Source organism: Hibiscus syriacus, unplaced genomic scaffold (genome assembly GCF_006381635.1).
Source record: "Hibiscus syriacus cultivar Baekdansim isolate YM2019G1 unplaced genomic scaffold, ASM638163v2 tig00112503_pilon, whole genome shotgun sequence".
In the NCBI taxonomy this organism is placed as follows: Eukaryota; Viridiplantae; Streptophyta; class Magnoliopsida; order Malvales; family Malvaceae; genus Hibiscus; species Hibiscus syriacus.
The window spans coordinates 1,429,155-1,456,794 of record NW_024063349.1 but is presented as its reverse complement, the minus strand read 5'-3'; the positions used below and the strand labels follow the sequence as shown (position 1 = coordinate 1,456,794).

The following is a 27,640-nucleotide window of genomic DNA, read 5'->3' as shown; positions in this document are numbered from 1 at the left end:
TGATGATATTCTATAAAAACGAAATTGAATTACAAAGGTTTGATTTTGATTTGCTTGCCATGATGATGAAGGGCATCACAAAGACGGTGAAAAAAATTAGAGAAGTAGGTGTGTAGACATCCATTTTTGTCCGAGACAACAAAAAAAATTATTATTTATTTATTATTATTATTTTATTAATTTATATATATACATTTTTTTGCAGGTATTCCATTTCCATCAAACAACCCACTAAACCACGTTCAATCCCACTATCTCCACCTACTCCAGTACCCCACGACTATTACCTTATCTATCACTCATTTTTGTTCCTAAAGGAGGGGGGAAAAGCATTTGGGGAAAAAGAGAGGGGGACCTTTCTATGTATATTTCACGCCATGGAAGTGTTCCAGAGAACGGCAAAACATTTCATGCAGCAACTGGCAGCTGGCTTGCAAGCTCTCCGCGACAATAATCTTATACATCGAGATCTAAAGCCTCAGAACCTTCTCCTCTCAACAAATGATAGCAGTTCAATTTTAAAGATTGCAGATTTTGGATTTGCAAGATCACTTTAACCTAGGGGGCTCTCTCTCTTTCAGTAAGCAAAAAAAAAAACGAAAATGCCTCTGGAGCTTTACAAAGAAGCTAATGAAGAAGATCCAAAAGTTGTTCTCGACGGCGTCGCTGGCCTCGTTGGGCTCTTACGCCAGTTAGGGGATCTTGCTGAATTTGCAAGAGCATGTAATGAACACAGCTTCTAGGAGTCATAAGTTGACAATTCTTGTGCAACGGATTAAAGCTGCACTTCCGCCTCTTGAGAAGGCAGTTATGGCCCAAACTAGTCATATTCACTTTGCTTACACGGTTGGGAATCTCATGTGGATTGCATCAGCGAAGACCAAGGGTGAAAACACGATGCTTTTGTTTCCCAGCAGTTTGAGTTGCTCCCGCCACTGAGGATGAAGACACCCGCGCCCAAGTTGCTTCTATGCCAAACTCGAAGAAGTAGGTGTCAGCACCGACGAGGAAAATGAAGATAGCATCCTCGATCTGAAGTTGAAGCTGTATCGATTTGATAAAGAAACAAATCAATGGAAAGAGAGAGGCGCTGGCACTGTGGAGCTGTTGAAGCAGAAAGAGACTGGAAAAATTTGTCTTGTCATGAGGCAATCTAAAACTCTCAAGATCTACGCTAATCATCTGGTGTTGTCAATGATGAGGTGGAGCAGCATGCTTCAGTCGTGTTTATGGCGGGATCCTGACATTGCAAACGGTGAATTGAAAGATGAAGTTTTCAACACTCGTTTTTTATCCCTGGAGAGTACGTATATTTTATACTTGGCTACCATGCTGAATTCTTGTTTGACATGTTAAAAGTTTTCTAAAGATGTTAAATGTGCAATATTGCATCATCAACTTCAACACCATTCGTCCGAATTTTTTATTGTTATTGTTTTCCTTTTCATTTAATATTTTTTTATCTTATTTTATTTCATTGTATTTATTTTTTTTCTTTGATTTTTTTATTATTTAACATTTTCAACTTTTTTAGAGTAATTCCAATCAAGTAAGTAATTCGAATCGAGTTTTTAAATTTAAATTTAAATTTTTAATTTTTTCGCAATCAAGACAACCGATAAATTAATTGGTACCGAAAGGGCGGTTCAAGGGTGCTAATCCTTCCTTAACCGTAACCGACTCCCGAACCCGACACGTCTCTGGTACAACGCAGATCAGGTAAGATGGTGTCCGACCCACCTAAATTCGTTTTAAAGTGGTCGGTGGCGACTCCAATCCACATTTTTCAAGTCGAAGCCCAATTCCGGGGCTCAACCGAAAGATGGTTGCGACAGCTTGGCGACTCCGCTGGGGACAGGTAAGTGAGTCAGGCCAGAATTAATTTTCGGTTGTCTTTTTATGCGAAAATTGTAAATTGTAAATTTTAATTTATTTATTCGATTCCAGTTATTTACCTTTGATTATTTTTGAAATAAATAGTTGTACTAACATTTTTTTCAATGATTTCAGATTTTTGAAAAGTTTCCATCTCTGGCTCTATACCCGAGCTCCGAACCCTTTTAAGTGGGGGTGAAAGCGACGCCTTCGTGTGAATTTATTCACCGTGCGGGCCTAGCAAGTAGCCTTCGGGATTCATATACCTTATGCCTTCGTGTGAATTTATTCTCCGTATGGGCATAAGGGAATGTGTCCTCTCGAGTTTAACTTAGTCCACACAAGCCTGTGATGGGCTTAGGACTAAGGGTCTGGTAAGCCCAAGGGGGCACCAGCAAGGAGAACTCGGGTACCGTGTTTTAGAACCTAAACTGGGAGACTTTGAAGGAGTTAGAGCCCACCCCAAAACCTCATTCTAAACCCTAGGCTACTTTATTTCCTACTTTACTCTCTGTTCGAAGCATGCGAACTAGACAAATATGCGGTTAGGATTTGTTTGAAATTAGCATGCGGGATAGAGATCATGTCTGGGTAGGAATACTAAGCATGTTCGGGTAGATATCATGTGGGGTAGGACTTTTATTTTCATGATCGCTTTTTATTATTTTCACATCACTAACCTTTTTCATTAATTGTTCTCTTTTGTTTTGTTTTCATCATTCGCATCATTTAAACGAGGTGTTGATCCACCAAAAATGTGTTTTTTAAACATAAATAATCTGCATTAATGGACAAAGGAGTTATAATACAAAGAGACAAAAAGCTCAGAAGTCCAACCGTGATCAAAGAATACTCAGAGGCAAAAGTTGCAGGGGCAAGACGAGGAAATGGTTACTGACCCAGAGAGTCCTTTCGAAAATTACGAGAACAAGATGGTGAAACCCTAGCTAAGCCGGAGACCATTATTGATGAATTCCAAAAATAAGTCGACAAACTTCGGATGGAGGGCTCCAATGGCACTTTCGTTTGGACGGCATAGAGCGAAGGCCGGAGATGCAGTCATTCGAGACCTTTTTTGGGGCAAGCAACTCGTTACCCGCACGAGTTTAGCTAAAGGAACTGGAATGGTTCGACAAGATATTCAACCGGTGAAAAAGCGGAAGACGAATCAACTTTCCAGAGGCTGTGCAGGATCTATACCATCAAAAAAGTTTTTTGTCTCTTCAGAAGTAACATTTTTGTCCCCAATAAGGATTATTCAGAATAATGGGCACATTTTTCGGATCAACGCCTCGAACATTTCATGCATCATACATTCAGGCATATTGTGCATTTTGTTATTTTTTTCTTTACATTCGCATTATGATTCCCTTTTTTCATTACATTCACATGTCTCATCAAAAATGAGAACATTCCGATCCTATGACATATAAGGAGCTTTACCAACAGTTGTTTGATGCACACGTGGTGTCCATGAAGCCCCGTACCCCAGGTAGTATGATGAGAACGCTCATTGCGAAAATCATAGCGGAGTCCCAGGGTGCACTATCGAGAATTACTCCACTATCAAGAGAATCATACAGAAAATACGTAACAAGAATCGGATCGACTTCCACAACTTGGGGGCATCCAAGTGAGGCATATCATCTTATCATTTGAGCCATTCTGTTTGGATTTGTTTTTTCATTCTTTTCTCAAGTTTTTGCAAGGACTTTTAAATAAATTTATGTTGCTTTAATGATGGCGAGCAATAAATCACATTTGCAAACTTGCAATTCTTTAAATATCATCTGAATTAAGAAACTCTGTAAATGGTTCAAAGTTACAGATCTTTGACAAGTAACATAATCTGAAACAAGGACTTTAACTTTACCCAGAATATACACTCAAACACCGTACCATGCTCTTGCAATTAACCAATGTAACCTTTTCCTTTCATAAGGTGCGGACAACGTGGGGCATCATATGCATATGACATTACTATGCTTTTTATTTAAGACGTTCAGTGATGATAATGATCTTCACAGATGGAATAGTCGAGTAAGTGAATCTAGTTTAGGTCAATTGCTTGAAAATTGAACTCTAAAGATGAATTTTTTTACTTTCAACAAACACCTAGACTATAACAGGTTCTTCTTGACAATCTTAAGAAATTGAATCCGTAAAAACTGAGCTATTCCGCTAAGGCAATTGGTTATAGAGGAAACTTGAAAGCCCTGGCCTTATGAGTAGATTACGTTCAAACCATGACATTGCTCGGACACTTGGCAATTCGGTGTTTGCTCCACTGCTCTTGTCAGGCCGAAGACTCTGTGATGAGATGAACCCTTCAGTTAACTTGATAAGAGTGATTATAATATTAAGCTGTCCCTCTAAAGCAATTGGTTTAATGCCCCGGCTTTATGGATTCAGCTAGCCAGATAATGACAAGTTAAATCAAATCTATCTAAGCAAGAAATTTTCGGTAAAATGGACTAAGGGAGTTAAGGAACACCTGTTATAGTCAACTACACACGAGCACTCAAGAATTTCATTTTTAGACCGATGTTTTTGCACTGCCTTTGTTAGAGGAGCCTACAATGCTTGAACAAATAGAAGATTTCAGAGGACTGAAATAAAAGGTCTAGTAAGTGATCATGCTAGTTTCGTCATCTTGTCTGCACCCAATTGAAGTGCCAAAGCATGTCAAGATATTTTAAAAAAATGATGACATTTTTTTTCCAAAACCTTAGAAAGGAGGTCAAGCGAAAGCCAACCCATCCATTTGAACATTTGTCAAAGAGCTGTAACTCTGAAAACGTTAAAAGAGCTATTGATTCCTTTGATATTCTTTGAACTCACATTTACAATTTGATTCAATTGCGAACAATATTTTACAACATTTTTATCATGTCTCTCTCCTAAAACAAGAAAAAGGAGAAAAAACATTTTCAAGCAGAACAGTCTCAGATATGAAAGGTCTGTAAAGCCAAAGCTCGGGAAGCAAATGGGGCACGATCCATTCCAAGGACCTGATTGACAGACAAAGCACGAGACTCCATCCAGAAGATAACACATAATTCATTCATATCGCATGCATCTTAAACATACTTAGGTGCATCACGTTCATCATTTTAGCATACACGTTTTTGCAGCTTTTAGAGTCAAGTTTTGACTTCAGGATGAAGGATACTCGATTCTCAAGCACCTTCAAAGAAGGATGGTGGTTAATTAACTCGGCAGTAAGAAGCTACACCTCAACCGACTTGACATCTTAGAACCAATTTCAGATAGGTTCGAGAACCAGTTCAAAACAAATCCAGTTCGACACAAACTCAACCATGAGCACGAAGGATATTGGACTTCAGACAACGCAAGTTCAACTTCACGACGAAGGGACCGCTGCTTGTCAAAAACAACTTCCCAATTTCAGAGCCAATTTCAAATTCCCAGCGAATGATATTGGACTCAAGACAACGCAAGTTCAACTTCACGACGAAGGGACCGCTGGTTGTCAATAACCAACTTCTCAATTTCAGAGCCAATTTCAACTTCACAACGAAGGATATTGGACTCCAGACAACGTAAGTTCAACTTCACGACGAAGGGACCGCTGGTTGTCAATAACCAACTTCTCAATTTCAGAGCCAATTTCAACTTCACAACGAAGGATATTGGACTCCAGACAACGTAAGTTCAACTTCACGACGAAGGGACCGCTGGTTGTCAATAACCAACTTCTCAATTTCAGAGCCAATTTCAACTTCTCAACGAAGGATCTAGACTCTAGACAACGCAAGTTCAACTTCACGACGAATGGACCGCTGGTTGTCAATAAATATTTCTCAATTTCAGAGCCAATTTCAACTTCACAACGAAGGATATTGGACTCCAGACAACGCAAGTTCAACTTCACGACGAAGGGACCGCTGGTTGTCAATAAATATTTCTCAATTTCAGAGCCAATTTCAACTTCACAACGAAGGATATTGGACTCCAGACAACGCAAGTTCAACTTCACGACGAAGGGACCGCTGGTTGTCAATAAACATTTCTCAATTTCAGAGCCAATTTCAACTTCACAACGAAGGATATTGGACTCCAGACAACGTAAGTTCAACTTCACGACGAAGGGACCGCTGGTTGTCAATAAACATTTCTCAATTTCAGAGCCAATTTCAACTTCACAACGAAGGATATTGGATTCCAGACAACGCAAGTTCAACTTCACGACGAAGGGACCGCTGGTTGTCAATCAATATTTCCCAATTTCAGAGCCAATTTCGACTTCACAGCGAAGGATATTGGACTCCTGACAACGCAGGTTCAACTTCACGACGAAGGGACCGCTGGTTGTCAATAAACAACTTCCCAATTTCAGAGCCAATTTCAAATTCCCAGCGAATGATATTGGACTCAAGACAACGCAAGTTCAACTTCATGACGAAGGGACCGCTGGTTGTCAACAAACAACTTCCCAATTTCAGAGCCAATTTCAACTTCACAACGAAGGATATTGGACTCCAGACAACGCAAGTTCAACTTCACGACGAAGGGACCGCTGGTTGTCAATAACCAACTTCTCAATTTCAGAGCCAATTTCAACTTCACAGCGAAGGATATTGGACTCCAGACAACGCATGTTCAACTTCACGACGAAGGGACCGCTGGTTGTCGACAAATAATTTCCCAGTTCCAGAGCCAATTTCAACTTCACGGCGGAGGATATTGGACTCGGAATAATGCTACTTACTTGGAAGGATATCCAATTCCAGGCTCAACTTCACGATGAAAGGGCCACCCGCGGTTTCAATCTCACGACGGAGGGAATCGTGCACACAAGCATCATCCATCTTTAGATTGGATTTCAACCTCGCGACGAAGAATATCCAACTCAAAGAAGGATTATTTGTCAACAAAGACCTTCGAGTTCGACTACGCTCAGCTCCAAGGCACATCATTTACAGCATAGCTCAAGGCTAGAAGGGTTATATGTCACCAAAAGACCTTTGACTTCGACTACGCTCAGCTCTAAGGCACATCATTTGCAGTATAGCTTAAGTCGAGAAGGGCTATCTGCCAAAGACCCTCGAGTTCGATTACACTCAGCTTCGAGGGCACATCATTTAAAGCATAACTTAAGTCGAGAAGGGCTATCTGCCAACCAAAGACCTAACGAGTTCGATTTCATTCAGCTCGATGACAGCGATAAATTGCTTTCTGGAAGAGTTTTCAAGCCAAAATCTTTAAACCGAGAAGAAGACAAAGGCCCAATTCCAGGAAGCCCAATCACATTTGAGAACACCGGACAAAAACTGATTGTCTTTTTTTTTTTTCGTCTTTGCTCTATTCTTGTTAACACAAAAATGTGCAAAGAGGGGCAGCTGTAGACATCCATTTTTGTCCGAGACAACAAAAAAAATTATTATTTATTTATTATTATTATTTTATTAATTTATATATATACATTTTTTTTTGCAGGTATTCCATTTCCATCAAACAACCCACTAAACCACGTTCAATCCCACTATCTCCACCTACTCCAGTACCCCACGACTATTACCTTATCTATCACTCATTTTTGTTCCTAAAGGAGGGGGGAAAAGCATTTGGGGAAAAAGAGAGGGGGACCTTTCTATGTATATTTCACGCCATGGAAGTGTTCCAGAGAACGGCAAAACATTTCATGCAGCAACTGGCAGCTGGCTTGCAAGCTCTCCGCGACAATAATCTTATACATCGAGATCTAAAGCCTCAGAACCTTCTCCTCTAAACAAATGATAGCAGTTCAATTTTAAAGATTGCAGATTTTGGATTTGCAAGATCACTTTAACCTAGGGGGCTCTCTCTCTTTCAGTAAGCAAAAAAAAAAACGAAAATGCCTCTGGAGCTTTACAAAGAAGCTAATGAAGAAGATCCAAAAGTTGTTCTCGACGGCGTCGCTGGCCTCGTTGGGCTCTTACGCCAGTTAGGGGATCTTGCTGAATTTGCAAGAGCATGTAATGAACACAGCTTCTAGGAGTCATAAGTTGACAATTCTTGTGCAACGGATTAAAGCTGCACTTCCGCCTCTTGAGAAGGCAGTTATGGCCCAAACTAGTCATATTCACTTTGCTTACACGGTTGGGAATCTCATGTGGATTGCATCAGCGAAGACCAAGGGTGAAAACACGATGCTTTTGTTTCCCAGCAGTTTGAGTTGCTCCCGCCACTGAGGATGAAGACACCCGAGCCCAAGTTGCTTCTATGCCAAACTCGAAGAAGTAGGTGTCAGCACCGACGAGGAAAATGAAGATAGCATCCTCGATCTGAAGTTGAAGCTGTATCGATTTGATAAAGAAACAAATCAATGGAAAGAGAGAGGCGCTGGCACTGTGGAGCTGTTGAAGCAGAAAGAGACTGGAAAAATTTGTCTTGTCATGAGGCAATCTAAAACTCTCAAGATCTACGCTAATCATCTGGTGTTGTCAATGATGAGGTGGAGCAGCATGCTTCAGTCGTGTTTATGGCGGGATCCTGACATTGCAAACGGTGAATTGAAAGATGAAGTTTTCAACACTCGTTTTTTATCCCTGGAGAGTACGTATATTTTATACTTGGCTACCATGCTGAATTCTTGTTTCACATGTTAAAAGTTTTCTAAAGATGTTAAATGTGCAATATTGCATCATCAACTTCAACACCATTCGTCCGAATTTTTTATTGTTATTGTTTTCCTTTTCATTTAATATTTTTTTATCTTATTTTATTTCATTGTATTTATTTTTTTTTCTTTGATTTTTTTATTATTTAACATTTTCAACTTTTTTAGAGTAATTCCAATCAAGTAAGTAATTCGAATCGAGTTTTTAAATTTAAATTTAAATTTTTAATTTTTTCGCAATCAAGACAACCGATAAATTAATTGGTACCGAAAGGGCGGTTCAAGGGTGCTAATCCTTCCTTAACCGTAACCGACTCCCGAACCCGACACGTCTCTGGTACAACGCAGATCAGGTAAGATGGTGTCCGACCCACCTAAATTCGTTTTAAAGTGGTCGGTGGCGACTCCAATCCACATTTTTCAAGTCGAAGCCCAATTCCGGGGCTCAACCGAAAGATGGTTGCGACAAGGTGGAGGCGAACCACCCACTCCTGACGGATGGTGGTTCCTTGGAATGCAAAACTCGTCGACATGAGGCAAAGATTACTGAGTCATGGTATACAATGGGGAAAATACGAATTTGAGCTTACTTTTCTCTCTGCTTTGCATCATATGAGTGACTATGGCGATGACAACAATGGGTGTCATGAGTGGTTTTACCTTCCTCTCTCTGTTTCGGAGGTTGGGTTTCATTTTTTAGTGCGAGACTTTTTGAAGGATGTGTTGAACACCTACCGAGTAGCGTTGGGTCAATATTATAGAGCTTCTTGGTAGATTCTCATAAGTTATCTTGTTTTCTATTGAAAGAAGAAGTGGGTTCCTTCAGTTGCCTTATTGCAGAACTTTTTTACCCTTACTAGCGCGACTTAAAAGATTTGTACAAGGCTTTAAGTTTCACAGGAATGCTTGAGAATTGGCTTAAGGTTAGGGTGCCTATTAAAAGTTAGACCAGCAAGCTGAAACTGAACTTGGATCATTCTAGATTTATCAAAATGAGTCGAAAGTTGTCTAGAGAGTTTGGTTTTCCTCTTAGATTGAGCATACCCAACCAACAATGGAGGACCTATGTCCCAGGTTAGGAAAGGATGAAAGGAAGTAGTTTACTTCATTAAAGGAAAGTGGATGGCTAAATATTCGAGAGGTGATTTCTGTCTAAAATTTTTTAGATATTGTTTTAAGATAAATAACTGTGATGGATTCAAAGTCAGAAATAATATAGTCAATGAGGAATATCCTTCAGGTGTCCGCGGTTGCGTTAATATATGACCCTAAAAAGGTACAAACAAATTGGTGAAGATACTTTTAGGAAATGTAACAGTGGATGAATATACTCCACTTGCCTTATGCTTTTGTCCCTGGATGCCTTAGTCAGACAATCAATCGTTTCGGCGCTTTGCTAAAAATTCTGGGCTTCATGACAGAAACTATAACACCCAGAACATTAATCTAAATTCTTTCTGACGTCTAATGATAAAAAAAATTCGACATATTTATTTTAGTATTTGATAATTCCAAGAATTATAGTAATTTTATTTTTGCATGTTGGGTTAAAGAATATTTAATTTAGATAAAGGTTTAGACACTAAAAAGGAATAAATGAAGAAACAAGAGACTTCATTAAAAAGTGAAAGTTAAGTGCTAAAGTGAGAACAAGAAAAAGTTGAAAGACTAAAGAATAAATTAGACCATGGTAAAATGTAAGAAGTGGATACATAGATGACTAAAGGTATAATTTTATCTTTTTAAAGATGATGAACAAGCTACTCACTTGTCGTTTCATTCATTTTGGTACAATTAAAATTTTTATTTAGTTTTCTTTAACTTTAATCTAACTTAAGAAACCCTTTAAGGTCGAGTTGCTTCCACCGGTTATAAGGTGTACAAGGTAAGCTTGAAGCATCATTTTATCATCGTCTTCAACCTTTGAACCTTTAGAAACCCTAAAATCAAGCTAAACCTTAAACTATTTCTTTAAAAATTGAAAGCATTCCTCTCACTTAATTCAAAAGGTAAATACATATTTTTGAATCCTCGTAATATATTTTTTCCATTAGTAGTTCCAGGAAAGTTGATTCTAAACTTTAAACGAGAATTCAAGTTAGGGTTCATGACAAAATTAAAAGAATTTTGTTTAAATTAATCATATGTGATGTTAAATTTATGTTGATCAAATGTTCTTTTACCGTAATAGAACCAAGAGGATCGGTGGAAGCTAGCACTCCTGAAGGAAAAGCTAAGGTTTTTTAGAATGTGTAATCAAACTAAATCGAGCTGCTTCGGTTGAGGTGAGTGTAGTCCATTTCTTTGTGTTTGTATGTATTTTCGATCATCACCTTGTATGTGATCACTATGTGCATTATTGGCTCACTTAGAGCTTCAAAGGATGACAACTTGTGCTATTGTATTAAGAGCCATGAGCTCAAATATGAAACCGATAAGATATGTTATTGTTTATAAGTGCTCATGATTATCTTGTCAATTTCATGATATAATTGACATGTCATAGAGTTTACATCATTTGTAAGCATATTATTTAAACTTTGGTCTTGTTAGTGACAGATGGATGATAATTTGTTCGGACTTATATCCATCCATGACAGTGATGGAGGAATTTACTATTATTATGTGTTATATGCATTATTAATGGTGACGACGACATGTATCCATTATTCGAAAGAGTACCATTAAATTTATATTTCATGTTCTTGGCATATTATGATACACGTCTTATTATGGTTATTGTTAAACTTGATAAAGATGCAATGTTATAAGATGATTAGTGAATTTTTCATCTACAATATTGTTATGTTTATGACTGCGTCATTAAGCCATATTGTCGTAACCGGTTTTCGTCCGGGCACGAATTTTTTATTTAACAGGAAAAGTGATGTGAATAAATGGTTTTTTTTAAATAATTTGGGAGTCGCCATCGGCCTTTTGGGTCAGGTAGGTCGAATACCTAAAAATCATCATTTAAAAGAGTTTTTAATAAACATCGATTAAAAGATAAACTGATGTGCATTTTAACCAAAAATTCGTTCTTTTTAATAATAAAAAGGGATTCGTGGTCGGTTACGTTTAGGGAAGGATTAGCACCCCTACAACGCCCAAAATTGGTACTTTTTAATTATAAATTGTCTCTATTATTAGAAATTTAAAAATTCAAAATATATTTAATCTTATTATTTCAAATTTATTAGTATCTTTAATAAAATCTATTAATTTATAAATAAGATATTTATTAAGAAATATCAGAAAAGGACTTCTAGGTGCCTTAAGACAGCTCTTTTCTTCGATATTAAATAAATATTAATAAAAAATTAATATATTTTTTATAGGGTAAAAAATCAGAAAACGGACTTCTAGGTGCTTTAAGACAATCATTTTCTTTAATATTAAATTAAAACATGCTTATAATAAAAATTATTCTATATTAAATTTATAAATAAGATTTTGAATAAAATATATATTTATATATATATATATATATATATATATATATATATATATAAGTAATAATAGTAAAAAACTAAAATAACTAAAATATAAAAGAAATTACAATTATAGAATTAAATTGCAAGATATATAAAACTTATGGTCAAAATTATATAAAATTTAATTATTAAATTATAGAATATAAACAATTAATGGCCATAGTTATAAATATTATGTAGTATATACATTAAAATGTAATTTAATCCTAAAAAAATACGGGACTAAAATAAATTTTAATAAAGTTTAAGGGATTAATTATAATATGTACCTAAATTACTAGTCAGGATTAAAATAAATATTATTGAAAGGGTAAGGACTAAATACGTATTTTACCTTAATTATTTATAAATATTCGATCAGGTCTAAATTATAAGAAAATATAATTAAAGGACTAAATCACGACATATAGGAAATGATTTCAGTGACTAAAATGGAATGATACAAAACTAAGATGGCTGCGGAAAGGGTTTGTCCATACGTGTAAATTAAGCATATACCCCTTCCCAAAACGACTTCGTTTGGGAAGGGATATATATAGCTCCAAACGGCTGGCCCAAAGGGCCAGCATCCTCATTTCTTCTCTTATTATTCTCTCTCAAAAATGAGAGAAGAATAACTCTCTCCCTTCTCTCTTAATTTCCCTCACTGGAGGGAAATGATCTCCGGTCGGCCACTGCCAAACCCGCCGCCGGCCACCACATCCGGTGGCCGAAAATTACAAAACCCACCCCAAATTAAAGCCTGGTTTCCCCTAAAGCTAAATCCGGAGGTTTTTTAGCCTAAAATACTACTGAAATGCGTAGATCTAAAATTTTTTACCTTCGACCTTTGGCTTTCCGACAGCGCAAGGAGGCTCTGATGACCGTTGTTCCCTCGGTAAGTTTCTCTTCTCTCTTTTCCTTGCTATTTTGGTGATTGTGGTTGCTGGATTGTTTTTTTTCCTTTTCTGTGGCTGTTGGATGTCCCCTTGTTTGTAGGTGGTTGATGGCTTTTATAGCCATCGACAGTGTGGCTCTCGGACCAGTCAATAAGGTGGTTGTTTAGTGAGTCACCAGACTTCCAGTGGTGACTCACTGTAGAGCGACGTGTGCGGCTAGAAGGGCTCTTCTGGAAGCCTTTGGTGGACGTCGTGGCAGCAGTATCGGCAACGTGGAGCGGCTGGAAGCAGAGGCGACGGCGCGTGGTCCTAAGGTATCATACCCTAGGGTTTGCATCTGGAACCATCTGGGTCGTTGGATCTAACCTAGATCCAACGGCTGGCAAGAAGAGCAGCGGCTGAAGCTGAGATCAAACCTTAAATGGGTTTTAGGGTTTCTGTTAGGTTTGGGCCAGTTGGGTCTTTTGTAACTGGGCCGGTCCAGTCTGGATTAGGCTTGTAATAATATTTATTAATAATAAAATAATAATAATTATAATAATAATAATAATATAAATAATATTCAAATGAAAAAATGAGTATCTTCAGCTGCCCCTATTTGTTTATTCTTGTGTTAACAAGAATAGAGCAAAGACGAAAAGATAATAAGTTTTTTTTTTCATTTGACTTCACTTGATTATGATGAATGTTGAAATAATTCTTCTTTGGGATTAGCTCTTCTCATTATGAACTTTTCCACTGGGGATGACAATTCATCTCCTTTTGTGATGTAATCTAGCAAAGGTTGAATAAGCTCATCTCATTGTGAACTTCTTGTTCTTCTTCAGATGAATTCTTCTCATTATGAATTCCTTCTGGAAATGTTGATGATGATATATCTCTTTCTGTGATAGAGTAATGCAAAAGGTCGAACAAGCTCTTCTTATTATGAACTTATTCTTCCTTCTTCAGATGAGTTCTTCTCATTATGAACTTTCTCTGGAAAAGTTGATCCATCGAGTGATGAATTCAAACAAAAAGTTGAACAAATTCTTCTCATTATGAATTTCTTCTTTCTTCTTCAGACGAGTTCTTCTCATTATGAACTTTCTGGCAATGTTGATCCATCAAATGATGAATTCAAACAAAAGGTTGAACAAATTCTTCTCATTATGAACTTCTTCTTCCTTCTTCAGATGAGTTCTTCTCATTATGAACTTTCTCTGGAAAAGCTGATCCATCAAGTGATGGATTTAAGTAAAAGGTTGAACAAGCTCTTCTCATTATGAACTTCTTCTTCCTTCTTCAGATGAGTTCTTCTCATTATGAACTTTCTCTGGAAAAGCTGATCCATCGTGATGGATTTGAATCTTTGCTAAAATCTTTGAAATTCTTGTTAACATTTAACATGTATAAAATGAATGGAAATGCACCTATTTTTGCAAATGCCTAAATATGATGCATGAATATTAAGTTCATTTTTATTTGATTTCAAATTGGTGAACTCGGTCTTTCTTCAATTGTGTAGAAATCTAATAAATCTTTCCTCTTCGAATGGAGAATCTATCATCTTTGAAGAGTGTAGATGTAGATATGCCTGAATTTTTGCATGATGTCACAAAACTACTTGAGAATAAAACTCAATAGTATAGGCTCTTGAAAAGCTCGCACTCATGCAACATGTTGATTCTGATAACTACTTATCTGATCATGAAGTGATCTTTCAAGATGATTTCACAGATATTGATAGTTCTTCTGATGCCAAGGAAATCCTGAATTCTGATTCTGATGAGGAGAGTAAACTGTTATACTTGACGAAAATGGGATACTCAAATGCTAAGTCTTCAATAGTCATAGAGATGTGATCCTGATTCATCAATTGCAGAGTTGACATATTTTATATGTGTTTCTCAAATGGCTAAGGCTGCTGACACACTTCTTCCGGTAAAAGATAGGAAGCCATTATGCAATGATCCCAATTACAAGAAAAGGCGAAACTTGAGCTATGATTTTCTTAAAAAAGAAGAAGTATAGGTAGCTTGGAAAGAAGCTTCTTGATGAAGATAATCATGCAGTTCATCTTCCTAATTCAATGATTGGTTTTGGAGTTCTTACTGAACCAGATCAGATAACTCAAAGAACACTTCCAGAAGATGCTATTGAGCCTCCTTATTTCTACCATGATAACATGGTGGTTGCTTCAGTTGGTGTTTGGACCAAAACATCACAGTACTTATATGATGTAGAGCCAGAATTTGTAGATTCGAAGCATTTTTGTACTGCTGTATGGAAAAAGGCTATATTCATAATCTGCCAATTGAGAACATATTTCTTCTTGTTCCGCTTCCAAACAACTCTATGATGGTAATAATTTGTTTGCTTTTTAACAATGATTGCAAAAGTTGATAAGACTTACTTTGTATTCCATGCCCTTAAAAGTATTAACATAAAGTGATATTCAGAAATCTTTAACTTATTTCAAAATTATGTTAATCCATTTACAAAATAAAAGAATAAATTGAATTTTCGAAAATAAATTGAATCTCAAATAAATTGAATTTAGAGAAAATAAACTTAGAGTTTATTAATAAATAGAATTGTATTCAAAGTTATGGCAAGCATAGGAATGATAAAAATTCAAATGACTCAACAAATTATTAGCATAAGTATTTCTAAATTAATCAAATTGATATAATTTAGAGTACTGATGTAAGCTTTTGTCTGAAAGATCTCAAACGTTGTCAGAATGCTTGTAGATGTGAAGTTCCTCCCAAACTATTAAAATCTTAAGAGGGTTCAATTGCCAGATGCCTAATATCAACATGCATTTGAGCCGCCCTTTCAGGTTTTCAACTCAAATCCTTCATTTGGTTGCAAGATGCCCTTTGCGGGTTTTTATCTTGACCCTCTTTTTTTTCAAGCATAATATTTCTTGATAGAATCTGAGTTTATTGGGTTTCTCATAATTTTTCCATCCATTTCTGCCAAGATCAACGCTCATCCGAAAAAGGCATTTTTTACAATGTATGGCCCTTCCCAATTAGACATCCATTTCCCACAGAAATCTTTATGTATAGGCAAGATCTTTTTTAGTACTAGATCACCCTCTTGGAATTCTCTTGGATGTATTTTCTTGTAATGAGACTTCTTCATCCGTTTTTTATACATCTGTCCATGGCAAATAGCTTTCAATATTTTCTCCTCAATAAGGTTCAATTGATCAAATCGAGCTTGGATCCATTCAGATTCATCCAATTTTACTTCTCTCAAAATTCGAAGCAATGGAATCTCGACTTCAATTGGTAAGACTTCTTTCATCCCATAGACTAAAGGAAAAGGCGTTGCCCCAGTAGATGTTCGAACAGTAGTTTGGTATGCATATAAAGCAAAAGGTAACTTCTCGTGCCAATCTTTGTAAGTTTCAGTGGTCTTTGTAATGATTCTCTTGATGTTCTTATTTGCTGCTTCAACTGCCCCATTCATCTTTGGAGGATATGCCACTGAGTTTGCATGTTTGATCTTAAACTGTGCACAAATTTCGGTCATCATTTTGTTGTTAAGGTTCAGAGCATTATCTGTAATGATCCTTTCTGGTAGGCCATACTGACAAATTATTTCTTTCTTTATGAATTTGCAGACTGTGGACCTCTTAATATTGGCATATGAAGCAACTTCAACTCACTTGGTAAAATAATCAATTGCCACAAGGATGAAACAATACCCATTCGATGCTTTTGGTGTGATTGCCCCAATGACGTCTATTCCCCACATAGAAAATGGTCAGGGTGCTGTCATTACATGTAAAGGAGATGGGGGTAAATGAATCTTATCTGCATATATCTGGCATTTATGGCATTTCCTTGCATAATCAATGCAATCTGTGTGCATGGTAGCCCAATAATATCCATATCTCATTATTTTTCTAGCCATGGAAAGACCATTTGCATGAGTTCCACATATTCCACTGTGTACTTCCTCAATGATGCTTCTGGCTTCACTGGTATTTAAACATCTCAATAGCATTTGATCATTGCTTCTTCTATATATAGTCTCGCCATCAAGAAAATATCCAGCAACCATTCTTCTCAAGGTTCTTTTATAAATTTCAGATGCATTTTGTGGATAACTTTGATTTTTGATATATTGCAGGATATCATAATACCATGGTTTACCATCTACCTCTTCTTCCACACTATAACAATGTGCAGGAATTTCATATACTTGCATTTTGATTGGCATCATATCAACTTTCTTAGTTGCCTGAAACATAGCACCTAATTTAGCCAAAGCATCAGCCATTTGATTTTCTTCTCGAGGGAGATAATTGAAGGTGACTCTCTCAAATTCTTTCACTAATTCGAGGGTAAAATTTCGGTATTCCAATAATTTGAGATCTTTTGTTTCCCATTCACCTTGTAATTGATACACCACTAACGATTAATCTCCATATATCTTGAGACATTTAATTTTTCTTTCTATGGCTGCTTTCAATCCCATGACACAAGCTTCATATTCCGCCATGTTATTGGTGCAAAAGAACTTCAGTCTGCTTGTAAAGGGATAATAAATATTTTCTGGAGAAATTAAAACTGCCCCGATTCCTCGTCCCAAGGCGTTGGATGCTCCATCAAAGTAAAGCTTCCAAGATTCATCATTTGTTCTGACTTCTTCATTCATGGATATGCACAACAAATCTTCATCTGGAAATTTAAAACTCAAAGGCTGATAATCATCTGATACACGACTGGCCAGAAAATCAGCTATGGCACTTCCTTTTATTGCTTTTTGGTTGACATATATAATATCAAATTCGGATAATAACATCTGCCATCTAGTTATTCTGCCTGTCAAAGCTAGTGATTCCATTAAGAATTTCAAAGGATCAAGTTTGGATATCAACCAAGTAGTATGATATAACATATATTGTCTGAGTCTTCGAGTAGCCCACACCAAGGCACAACATAATTTTTGTATTGGTGGATATTGAATTTCACTATCAGTAAATTTCTTGATCAGATAATAAATGGCTTTTTCATTTCTTCCAGATTCATCATGTTGTCCCAGTACACATCCCATCGAATTTTCAAAGACTATCAAGTAGAGAATTAACGGTCTATCAGGCATTGGTGACACTAAAATGGGGGCATTGGATAAATATTTCTTAATAATATCCAAAGTTTCTTGACATTCATCATTCCAGACTTCAAGATTGTTCTTTCGAAGTAATTTGAACACTGGATCACATTTGTCAGTTAATTGAGAAATGAACTGAGATATATAATTTAATCTTCCCAAAAAGCCTCGAACTTCTTTTTTGTATTGGGTGGTTGAAGATCTTGAATTGCTTTTACTTTATCTGGATCAATCTCGATTCCTTTTTTGCTGACCACAAATCCCAAAAGCTTCCCGAAAGTTACCCCAAAAGTGCATTTAGCGGGGTTGATCTTTAATTGATACTTCCTCAATCTCTGGAAAAGCTTTCTCAAATTTTGAATATGTTCTTCTTCGGTTCGGGATTTGGCAATCATGTCATCCACATATACTTCAATCTCTTTGTGCATCATGTCATGAAACAAAGTTACCATGTCTCTTTGATACGTTGCCCCTGCATTTTTCAATCCAAATGGCATTACTTTATAGCAGAATGTGCCCCACATGGTTACAAATGTTGTTTTTTCCATGTCTTCAGGGTTTATTTTTATCTGATTATATCCTGAAAAGCCATCCATGAATGAAAACCATGCATGTCCTGCAGTATTGTCCACCAAGGTATCTATGTGGGGTAATGGAAAGCTATCTTTCGGACTAGCTTTGTTGAGATCCCTGTAATCCACACACATTCGAACTTTCCCATTTTTCTTTGGTACTGGAACAATGTTGGCTACCCATTCTGGGTATTTGGCTGCCTGTAGGAAACCTGCATTAATCTGCTTCATCACTTCCTCTTTGATCTGCAACAACATTTCTGGCCTCATTCGCCTGAGCTATTGTTGGACCGGTTTATATTCTGGATTGATTGGAAGTTTATGCATCACTATATCTGTACTCAAACCAGGCATATCTTGATAAGACCAGGCGAAGATATCTTTGAACTCTTGAAGGAGATTTATCAATTCTTGTTTTATCTGGATTGTCAGAGTAGTACCAATTTTCACCTCTTTCATTTTTTCATCTGTTCCCAGATTTACAGTCTCAATCTCTTCTTTGTGAGGTAAATTTTATTTATCTTCTTTTTCTATCAGTCTTAATAATTCAGTAGGAACATCACATTCCAGTTCATCCTCACACTCATTGATTTCCTCCAGACATATGGGCTGCTCTAAATTTATCTCTCGATTAAATTTAGGAATAAACATGCTATTAACATTGTGACACCTGCAAATTTAAGTCGGACATATTTCCGAAAGAATATAGTAAATTTATGAAATAAATGAAAAATAATGAATGTAAAAATGTAAAGAATGTAAAGAATGATTGCCATTTGAGAATTTTAAAGAAAATTTATTATATTTGTATTAGGTGAACTTAACATAATTTCCTTCACAAGATAACAAAAGTTTTCATACTCTTGGGCTAAACATAAAGATTAGTTCTGAATATTACTCTGTGTTAATATTAAAAACTAAATGGAGGTCATCAACAGTCCAATTGTTGAGTGTTTCTCAAGGAAAACAAGGGCGAATCTTAGCCAAGTATTTGCCAGTCTTGTTGTCATTCATGATCATGTTGATAAATAATCCTTTCATAGCTTCTTCAACTATGCTTTGATCTTTTGTCAACTTTTCTTCTTTAAAGGCCTCAACAAGCTGTTGTTATACATTAATTGTTCCTCCTGATCTGAATGTGGTCTTCAACTGCGGGAAAAACATGTGTTCCCAAGAGATTTCTTCTCCTTTCAACCTTGCCTTTCTATCTTCACATATTCTTTTTATCTCTTTGTTCTTTTACTGAAAATTGGGCTTAAATCCAAGCCCAAAACGATCTTTCTTCATCTTCATACTTACAGGAACTGAACTCCCTTGAAGATTCTTTCCTAAACCTTTCCCAGATTTAGCTCTGATTCCTAAAGTCTGTCGTACAGTCATCTTGGTGCAATCAGACAATCTGGGATGTGGAATTTTGCTTCCCTCTGCAATAAAGGTTGCATTAACAAATTCAAGAGCTCGGAAAGAGCATTCGAGAGCATCATCATTGGTTTCAATATACGGAACAACACTTGTTATAGACACAATGATTTCTTCTTCAGCTCCTACGCATATTAGTTGTCCATCAACAACGAATTTCAATTTCTGATGTAATGAAGAAGGAACAGCTCCTGCAGAATGAATCCATGGCCTTCCTAATAAACAGTTATATGTAGGGTGGATGTCTATCACCACAAAGTCAATATTGTACACGACTGGTCCGATTAACAACGGTATTTCCATTTTCCCAAGCACCTCTTTTTGAGTGCCATCAAAAGCTCGCACTACATTCTGATAACTTTTCATGTGCGATTTATCCACAGGCATTCTTTGAAGTGTGACTAGAGGCATCAAGTTAAGGGCGGATCCATTGTCAATCAATACTCCTGGCAAAACATGACCATGACAATGTGTGGTAATATTCAAAGCTTTTACTGACCCCATTCCGCCTTCAGGTATTTCATCATCCGTGAACGTTATGTAATTGTCAGCGGCTATATGTCCCACAATTCTGTCAAGCTTATTGAGGGATATATCTTCAGGGATAAAGGTTTGATTAAGCATTCTCATCAAAGCATTTCTGTGTGCTTCTAAATTCATCAATAGATCAAGAATAGAAATTCGCGCTTGTTGTTTATGTAGTTGTTCAACCACACTATATTCACTATGTTTCAGGAATTTCAAAAATTCTTGCGCTTGTTTTTCTGTTACAGGCTCATTGAATGTTGTAGGGGATTCATCATCAAATACCTTTTGGGGTATTACCATGGCTTTTCCTTTTGCTTTCACCTGTTCTGATGCATTGGATGTTTCGGGAGAGTAACATCTCCCACTTCTTGTAAAGAATCCGACTTCACTCACTGCTTCAGACGTCGAATCCAAACTCTGTATTTTCGCTTCTGTTTTTTCCAGAGAAACAGATCCTCCTACCATTGAAACATTGGTAGTATAATTCCAAGGTACCCTGCGGGTATCCTTATATGGAAATGGTAAAGGAGTTGTGATAACTACTTTCGACTTTGTTGGTGCAGGAATCACTGTAGATGATTTCACATTAATAATCACGGGATCACTTGTTCTCTGATTAGGTTTAGAATCTTCTGATGAGCAAACATCATCTTCTCTTTTCCCTGGTTCCTCTTCAAAGAATTCTATCTCTCTGTTATTCATCAATTTTTGCACCAAATCCCTAAATTCAGGACATAGTTGAATTTCATGCCCCTTCTCTTGATGATATTCACAATAATTCTTTCCTTCATTATGCTTTGGCCTGAATTCTTGTGGAATTATACCGGATAAGGAAAGTTGTTGAAATATCCAATCAAAAGGAGATTTAATCTCAGAAACGTCAGTTTTTGCTTTCTTTCTATTATCTTCCTGAATTGCGTTCACGATTTTATCTCCATGATTTGGCAACGGATGATTTGATATAGATGGTGAATTGAATTCCAACTTTCCAGTGTTGATCAAATTTTGAACCACCCTTTTAAATGCCAAACAGTTTTCAATAGAATGACCCGTAATTCCTTCATGGTAAACACAATGTGTTTTTATATCATACCATGGAGGGAATGGTGGTTGCATGGGAACCAACGGATAGGGCCGTATGACATCTGCTTTTAACAGTGAATCATAGATCTCAGCATAAGGTATTGGTAAAGGTGTAAAAGACAACCTTTCATTTTTCTTTCGAGATCCTCTGAACTCTACTCGATTAGTATTTATTTCTTCTTTCTTAACCCTTGGCTGGGTTATTATAACACTTTTCGAAGAATCCTTGTTGTAAGAGTTTGCATTGTTGACTTCGTTCTCTTTTTTCCAGTACATAGGTCTTTTGGAACTAGACCCCTCATTGGATTCAATTTTGCCACTTTTCAAGACATTTTCGATGAGTTCTCCAGAAATGACCAAATCTGTAAAATTTCTTGTTGCATTCCCCATTAAATGATTTAAATAAGGAGCCTTTAACGTATGGACAAACATTATTGTGGCCTCTTTTTCTGATAGAGGTGGCTGAACTTGGGATGTGTCTCGCCATCTCTGAGCATACTGTATGAATGTTTCGTTATTCTTTTTCTCCAAATTTTGGAGAGTCCATCTATCAGGGACCATATCTATCACGTGGCGGTACTGCTCTAGGAATGCCTTAGCCAGGTCCTTCCAGGATCTAATGTTGGCTTTGGTCAATTGAGTATACCATTTTAAGGTTGGTCCTGTCAAACTATCTTGAAAGCAGTGAATTAACAATTTCTCGTCTTTCACATATCCTGCCATTCTGCGACAATACATAGTATTGTGGGATGAAGGGCATGTGGTACCGTCATATCTATCAAATTCGGGAACTTTGAACTTGATGGGGAGGATTAGGTCTGGAACCAAACTCAACTCACTAGCGTCAAACCCATAGAATGATTTAGTTATTTCCACGAATTTCATTCGTTCTTCTAAGCTCATGATCTGTCTGGTCAATTCTTCATTTACTTTTTCTTTCTCATTCAGCTCATTCAAATCTGGGATTAGATGTTCAGCATTAAAATCCCCTATTTTCACATCTGATATAAGTGGAATTTTGTTTGAAGATGCAGGATCCACTTATCGAATTATATGTGGTTTGGCTTCTTGAAATGCTGATGTACGGGCATTGATTTGTATAGGTGTAGTACCATAGTGAAAAATTGCTTCTGGTGGGAAACCTAGAGGATACATAGGTTCTTGGTCGAAAGATACAAGATTTTCATGTATTTTTCCAATGATAGCCTGCTTTTTAAACATGTCTTCTATTTTCTGCATCATGCTGTCTTGTGAGTTTGCAATACTGGCTTCAATTTTCTCTAGCTCATTCTTATCTCTGCTTGTTCTTTATTATGTTGTTCCTCAATACGTTGTATTTTATCCTCCATAATTTTCTTAGTAGCTTGTCTAGTACCGTAGTGATGTTGTATTTCTCTTTTGGCCAGAATAATTGCGATTGAAAATTCTTTTGATATTATTTTTTCAAATTTTAATTAATGAATGTTATCTTAATAATAAAAATTATACATAAAGAAAATAATGCAATGAATGTATGCAAAATGCATGTATACAAAAGGTATTGATCCCAAAAAGTTAACTGTCATAGAACAACTTTTATCGGCATACAAAAGTTTCTTTATAATAGTTCATAACTACAGATAAGGCGTAGCTTTCCTATTAAGCTCTATAATTTCTTTCATTAGCCATGACATCTTCTTTTCAAACTTAGAAAATTGATCAACGCGATGCTCAATTATTTTTGCTTCAACAGCTAGTTCCCCAACATATCTAGCAACTTCGCTCATTTGTACCATGGCCTCGAATACCATATTGCTTCTTTCTTCACTTCTTTATACATAGAAATCAGTTGATTTTTGCCATTGTTCATTAGTTCCTTCGAGACTTTGCTCTAACTCAGTGATTCTGACTTGACAATTGTGCAGAGTTTTTTCAAGATCTCTAATGCGTCTTCGCAGTGAAACACTCTCCTCATTACTTTCTTTAAGATCACTAGGTACTAGACGAACCTTTTCTTGAAATAATGACTCTTCAAGTTGCAAAATATAAGCATTAAACTCTGAGTTTTTGTTTCTAGACTGATCCAGATCTTCTTCAAGTTTTGTTCGTGCTTCTTGCGTCCTTTGATTAAGCTTCTGGATTTGAACATTCTTGTTTCTGCATCTTTGCATCCAATTGCTAGCCACTTCTTGCTCTACCTCAAGTTTGGTGTTGAAATTCTTCCTTTCCAGCTCCCATTTTTCTTTTTCAACATTGAACTCTTCAATCCTTTGGCCCTTAACTTCAAGTTCGGCAATCAGATGGTTTATTTTAGATTCAAATCCCTTGAACATGGTATTTTTCTCATCTTCAGATTTCTCAAGCATGTCGTTCTTTATCTCTTCTAAATCTTTGGCTCGATCCCTTTCTCTCTGTATTTCATTCATGATCTCGCGGTGTTCAGCCTTGTGTTTTATAATTTTCTCTCTTCTGTCAACCTCAAAATCTTTCATTTTTCTTTCCTTTCTCAAGGCTTTTGAGTAGACGGCTATTCTTTCCTTTCAAATTTTCAACTCGACTTTTCTCGATGTTCAATTCTTTGGTCATCTGTACTGTTGATCGGCTCGGTCCTGATGCTTTCCGGGATTTATATAGCTCATGGTAATTCTTCTTTAACATTCTGAATTCACCATCAACTTTTTCTTTGTTTTCTCTCAACATTGCACATTGTGATGAATGAAAGTCAATGTCAACACCCAACATAGCTTTATCTCGTCTCATTTGCTCTAATTCTCTCGACCAACCTTCTCTTTCTACTTCAAACTCACCTCTCAGGATTTCAATCTCTGATGGAACCACCTTAATGCGATCTTCTATAGAGATATCCTCATTTTGGTCTGGTAGAGGTATATTTTCATTTTTCCTGACAGATCTCCATTCCTCATAATCAGGAGTTAACATTTCTTTTGATGCTTTAGCTCGTATATAAAAAGTTGTTTTCCAAGCTGTAAAGGCCTCCATGATATTTCTTTTATAATTTTTGCTATGGAATGCGAACTCAGACGAATGTAATCCAGCAGTGACAGGTACAAATTGACGACCTTCATACTGTCTTATGACCAGAAGTGGTGCATATCCGATTCCTCCCCACAATCCGAGCAGCATTACCCAGTTGTAATCACCACATTTGTAAAAGAATTCCCTTTGGATTTGCCACGGGGCTCGCCAAACAATGTCATCGCTTTGCAGATTTCGAAAGGCATTAATCCACATATCTTTCGTAATTTCTTTCGGCCATTCTTGCTCCAGAAATTCTTTCAATGGTGAGTAGTACGTATTAAAGCGCCGGTATGAAACCTTTTATGTCCTCCAGAAATGGCTACGGATCCAGACATATAACAATTGGGTACACCCTGAGAATCGTCCACCTCCAAGCTTTCTACAAGCGTTTAACGATCTGAAAGTCTCTGCTAGAATTGCAGAAGCAGGATTAATCCTTTTTGGTAGCTGCTCAAACAAATCTACTACTGCAGCTTCAATATATCCCAATACTTTTGGGAAGAAGACCATACCATACATACCCAGAGCAAAGAGATCGAATCGTACTTTAGTGTCTGGATGACTCTAAATAAGTTCTTTAATGTTGGTCCAAGCAATGCCTTCGCTTTCGCCCTTTTGTTTTGTACGGGATACCACCCATTCCTCTCGTACTCCAGCAATCTTTGCTAATTTAACTCGAAAAGATTGAGTTTTAATTGACCTTGAATAAATTCGATTCTCCAAAGTCCCTTCTATATGTAGCAAAGTTGTGTACTCTTCAATAGTAGGAACCAAGTCCTCCTTATTGAGAGTGAAGCAATTGTACCCTGGATTCCAGAATTGAATTAGGGCTCGAAGTAAGTCATCATCAACTTCGACAAAGAGCAAATATGGGATGTCTCCGTAAGTCTGATAAAACTGCAACTTTTTGTTTGAGTCCCAACTCTCCCAAATGTCTCGCAAATCTTGCATATCATTCCTTTTTAGCGAAACTGGAGCATAACTGGCTAACTCAGATACATAGTCATCCTGCAGAATGTCTCCCCCTTGTCTTTGTAAGTCCTCAGCCCACTGTATTACTTCTGAGTTTAGAACTATTTGATTTGAACACTTTTTATCCATGGATGAAGATTTTCCAATGAGACAATTAACACGAGGATCAATGCCTTTTATCCTGTATGATGCTATGCAAACAGAAGAAATAAAGAACAAAAAAATGAATTAGTTTACATAATAAAGGAAGAAATAATTTAATAATAATGTCTACCTAAATATCTTTATTTAAACATGCTTTCTTCATACTTTAAATAATTTAAATTCACATGCAATTTATTCAGTAAGAAAATAAATAAATTAAAAGGAAAAGTTAGAATTCATTTCTCCTATGTGTACACCTATTTTGGACAAAATTTCGGCATGGCTTTTGATCGGAAGAGTTTCTAGGGTTTATTATATGCAGGGTTTCAGATCTAAAAATAAAGGTACCCGAATTGTCCTTGTTAGTGCCCCCTTGGGCTGTTAACCCTCAATCCTAGTCCATCACAGACTAAAGTGGATCGAGTTCAATTCGAGGGGATACACTTCTCTATGCCTGACACGGAGAATAAATTCTCACGAAGACATATAGCATATGAACCTCGAAAGTTAGTTGCTAGGTCTGACACGGAGAATAAATTCTCACGAAGACGTCGCTTTCACTCCCACTTAGAAGGGACAAAACTCAATTATAGAGCTTTATGTTATGCAATGCAAGTGTTGTGTGTGAGGAGAAATGTTCAAACCTCTGACAGAAAAATAATGAAATAAAATACTTGCAAGTAAAATGAAATATTAATAATATATATAAATACTATGAAAATAATAAGTATATATAAAAAATTTGAAAAGAAAGAATTATAAATCAAATATATGAATTTTTAATTTTTAATTAATAGAGACAATTTATAATTGATTTTTAAAAGCTTGATTGTTCCCCAGCAGAGTCGCCAAGCTGTCGTAACCGGTTTTTGTCCGGGCACGAATTTTTTATTTGACAGGAAAAGTGATGTGAATAAATGGTTTTTTTAAAATAATTTAGGAGTCGCCATCGGCCTTTTGGGTCAGGTAGGTCGAATACCTAAAAATCATCCTTTAAAAGAGTTTTTAATAAAACATCGATTAAAAGATAAACTGATCTGCATTTTAACCAAAAATTTGTTCTTTTTAATAATAAAAAGGGATTCATGGTCGGTTACGTTTAGGGAAGGATTAGCACCCCTACAACGCCCAAAATTGGTACTTTTTAATTATAAATTGTCTCTATTATTAGAAATTTAAAAATTCAAAATATATTTAATCTTATTATTTCAAATTTATTAGTATCTTTAATAAAATCTATTAATTTATAAATAAGATATTTATTAAGAAATATCAGAAAAGGACTTCTAGGTGCCTTAAGACAGCTCTTTTCTTCGATATTAAATAAATATTAATAAAAAATTAATATATTTTTATAGGGTAAAAAATCAGAAAACTGACTTCTAGGTGCTTTAAGACAGTCATTTTCTTTAATATTAAATTAAAACATGCTTATAATAAAAAGTATTCTATATTAAATTTATAAATAAGATTTTGAATAAATAATATATATATATATATATATATGATTAAGTAATAATAAGAAAATAACTAAAATAACTAAAATATAAAAGAAATTACAATTATAGAATTAAATTGCAATATATATAAAACTTATGGTCAAAATTATATAAAATTTAATTATTAAATTATAGAATATAAACAATTAATGGCCATAGTTATAAATATTATGTTGTATATACATTAAAAATGTAATTTAATCCTAAAAGAAATATGGGACTAAAATAAATTTTAATAAAGTTTAAGGGATTAATTATAATATGTACCTAAATTACTAGTCAGGATTAAAATAAATATTATTGAAAGGGTAAGGACTAAATACGTATTTTACCTTAATTATTTATAAATATTCGATCAGGACTAAATTATAAGAAAATATAATTAAAGGACTAAATCACGACATATAGGAAATGATTTCAGTGA

The 27,640-nt window shown here is 36.0% G+C and overlaps 1 protein-coding gene and 1 pseudogene across 1 annotated transcript; both read left to right on the top strand.

Annotated features, from left to right (window-relative positions):
• The first annotated feature begins 602 nt into the window (after positions 1–602).
• LOC120180965 (ranBP2-like and GRIP domain-containing protein 4) lies at positions 603–7,627 on the top strand. The gene is given in 5 exon segments (XM_039186232.1): positions 603–723; positions 924–971; positions 974–1,303; positions 1,350–1,371; positions 7,336–7,627. Coding segments are annotated over 5 exon segments (813 nt in total).
• Positions 7,628–7,732: 105 nt separating this feature from the next.
• LOC120180964 lies at positions 7,733–8,486 on the top strand (annotated as a pseudogene).
• Positions 8,487–27,640: the final 19,154 nt, after the last annotated feature.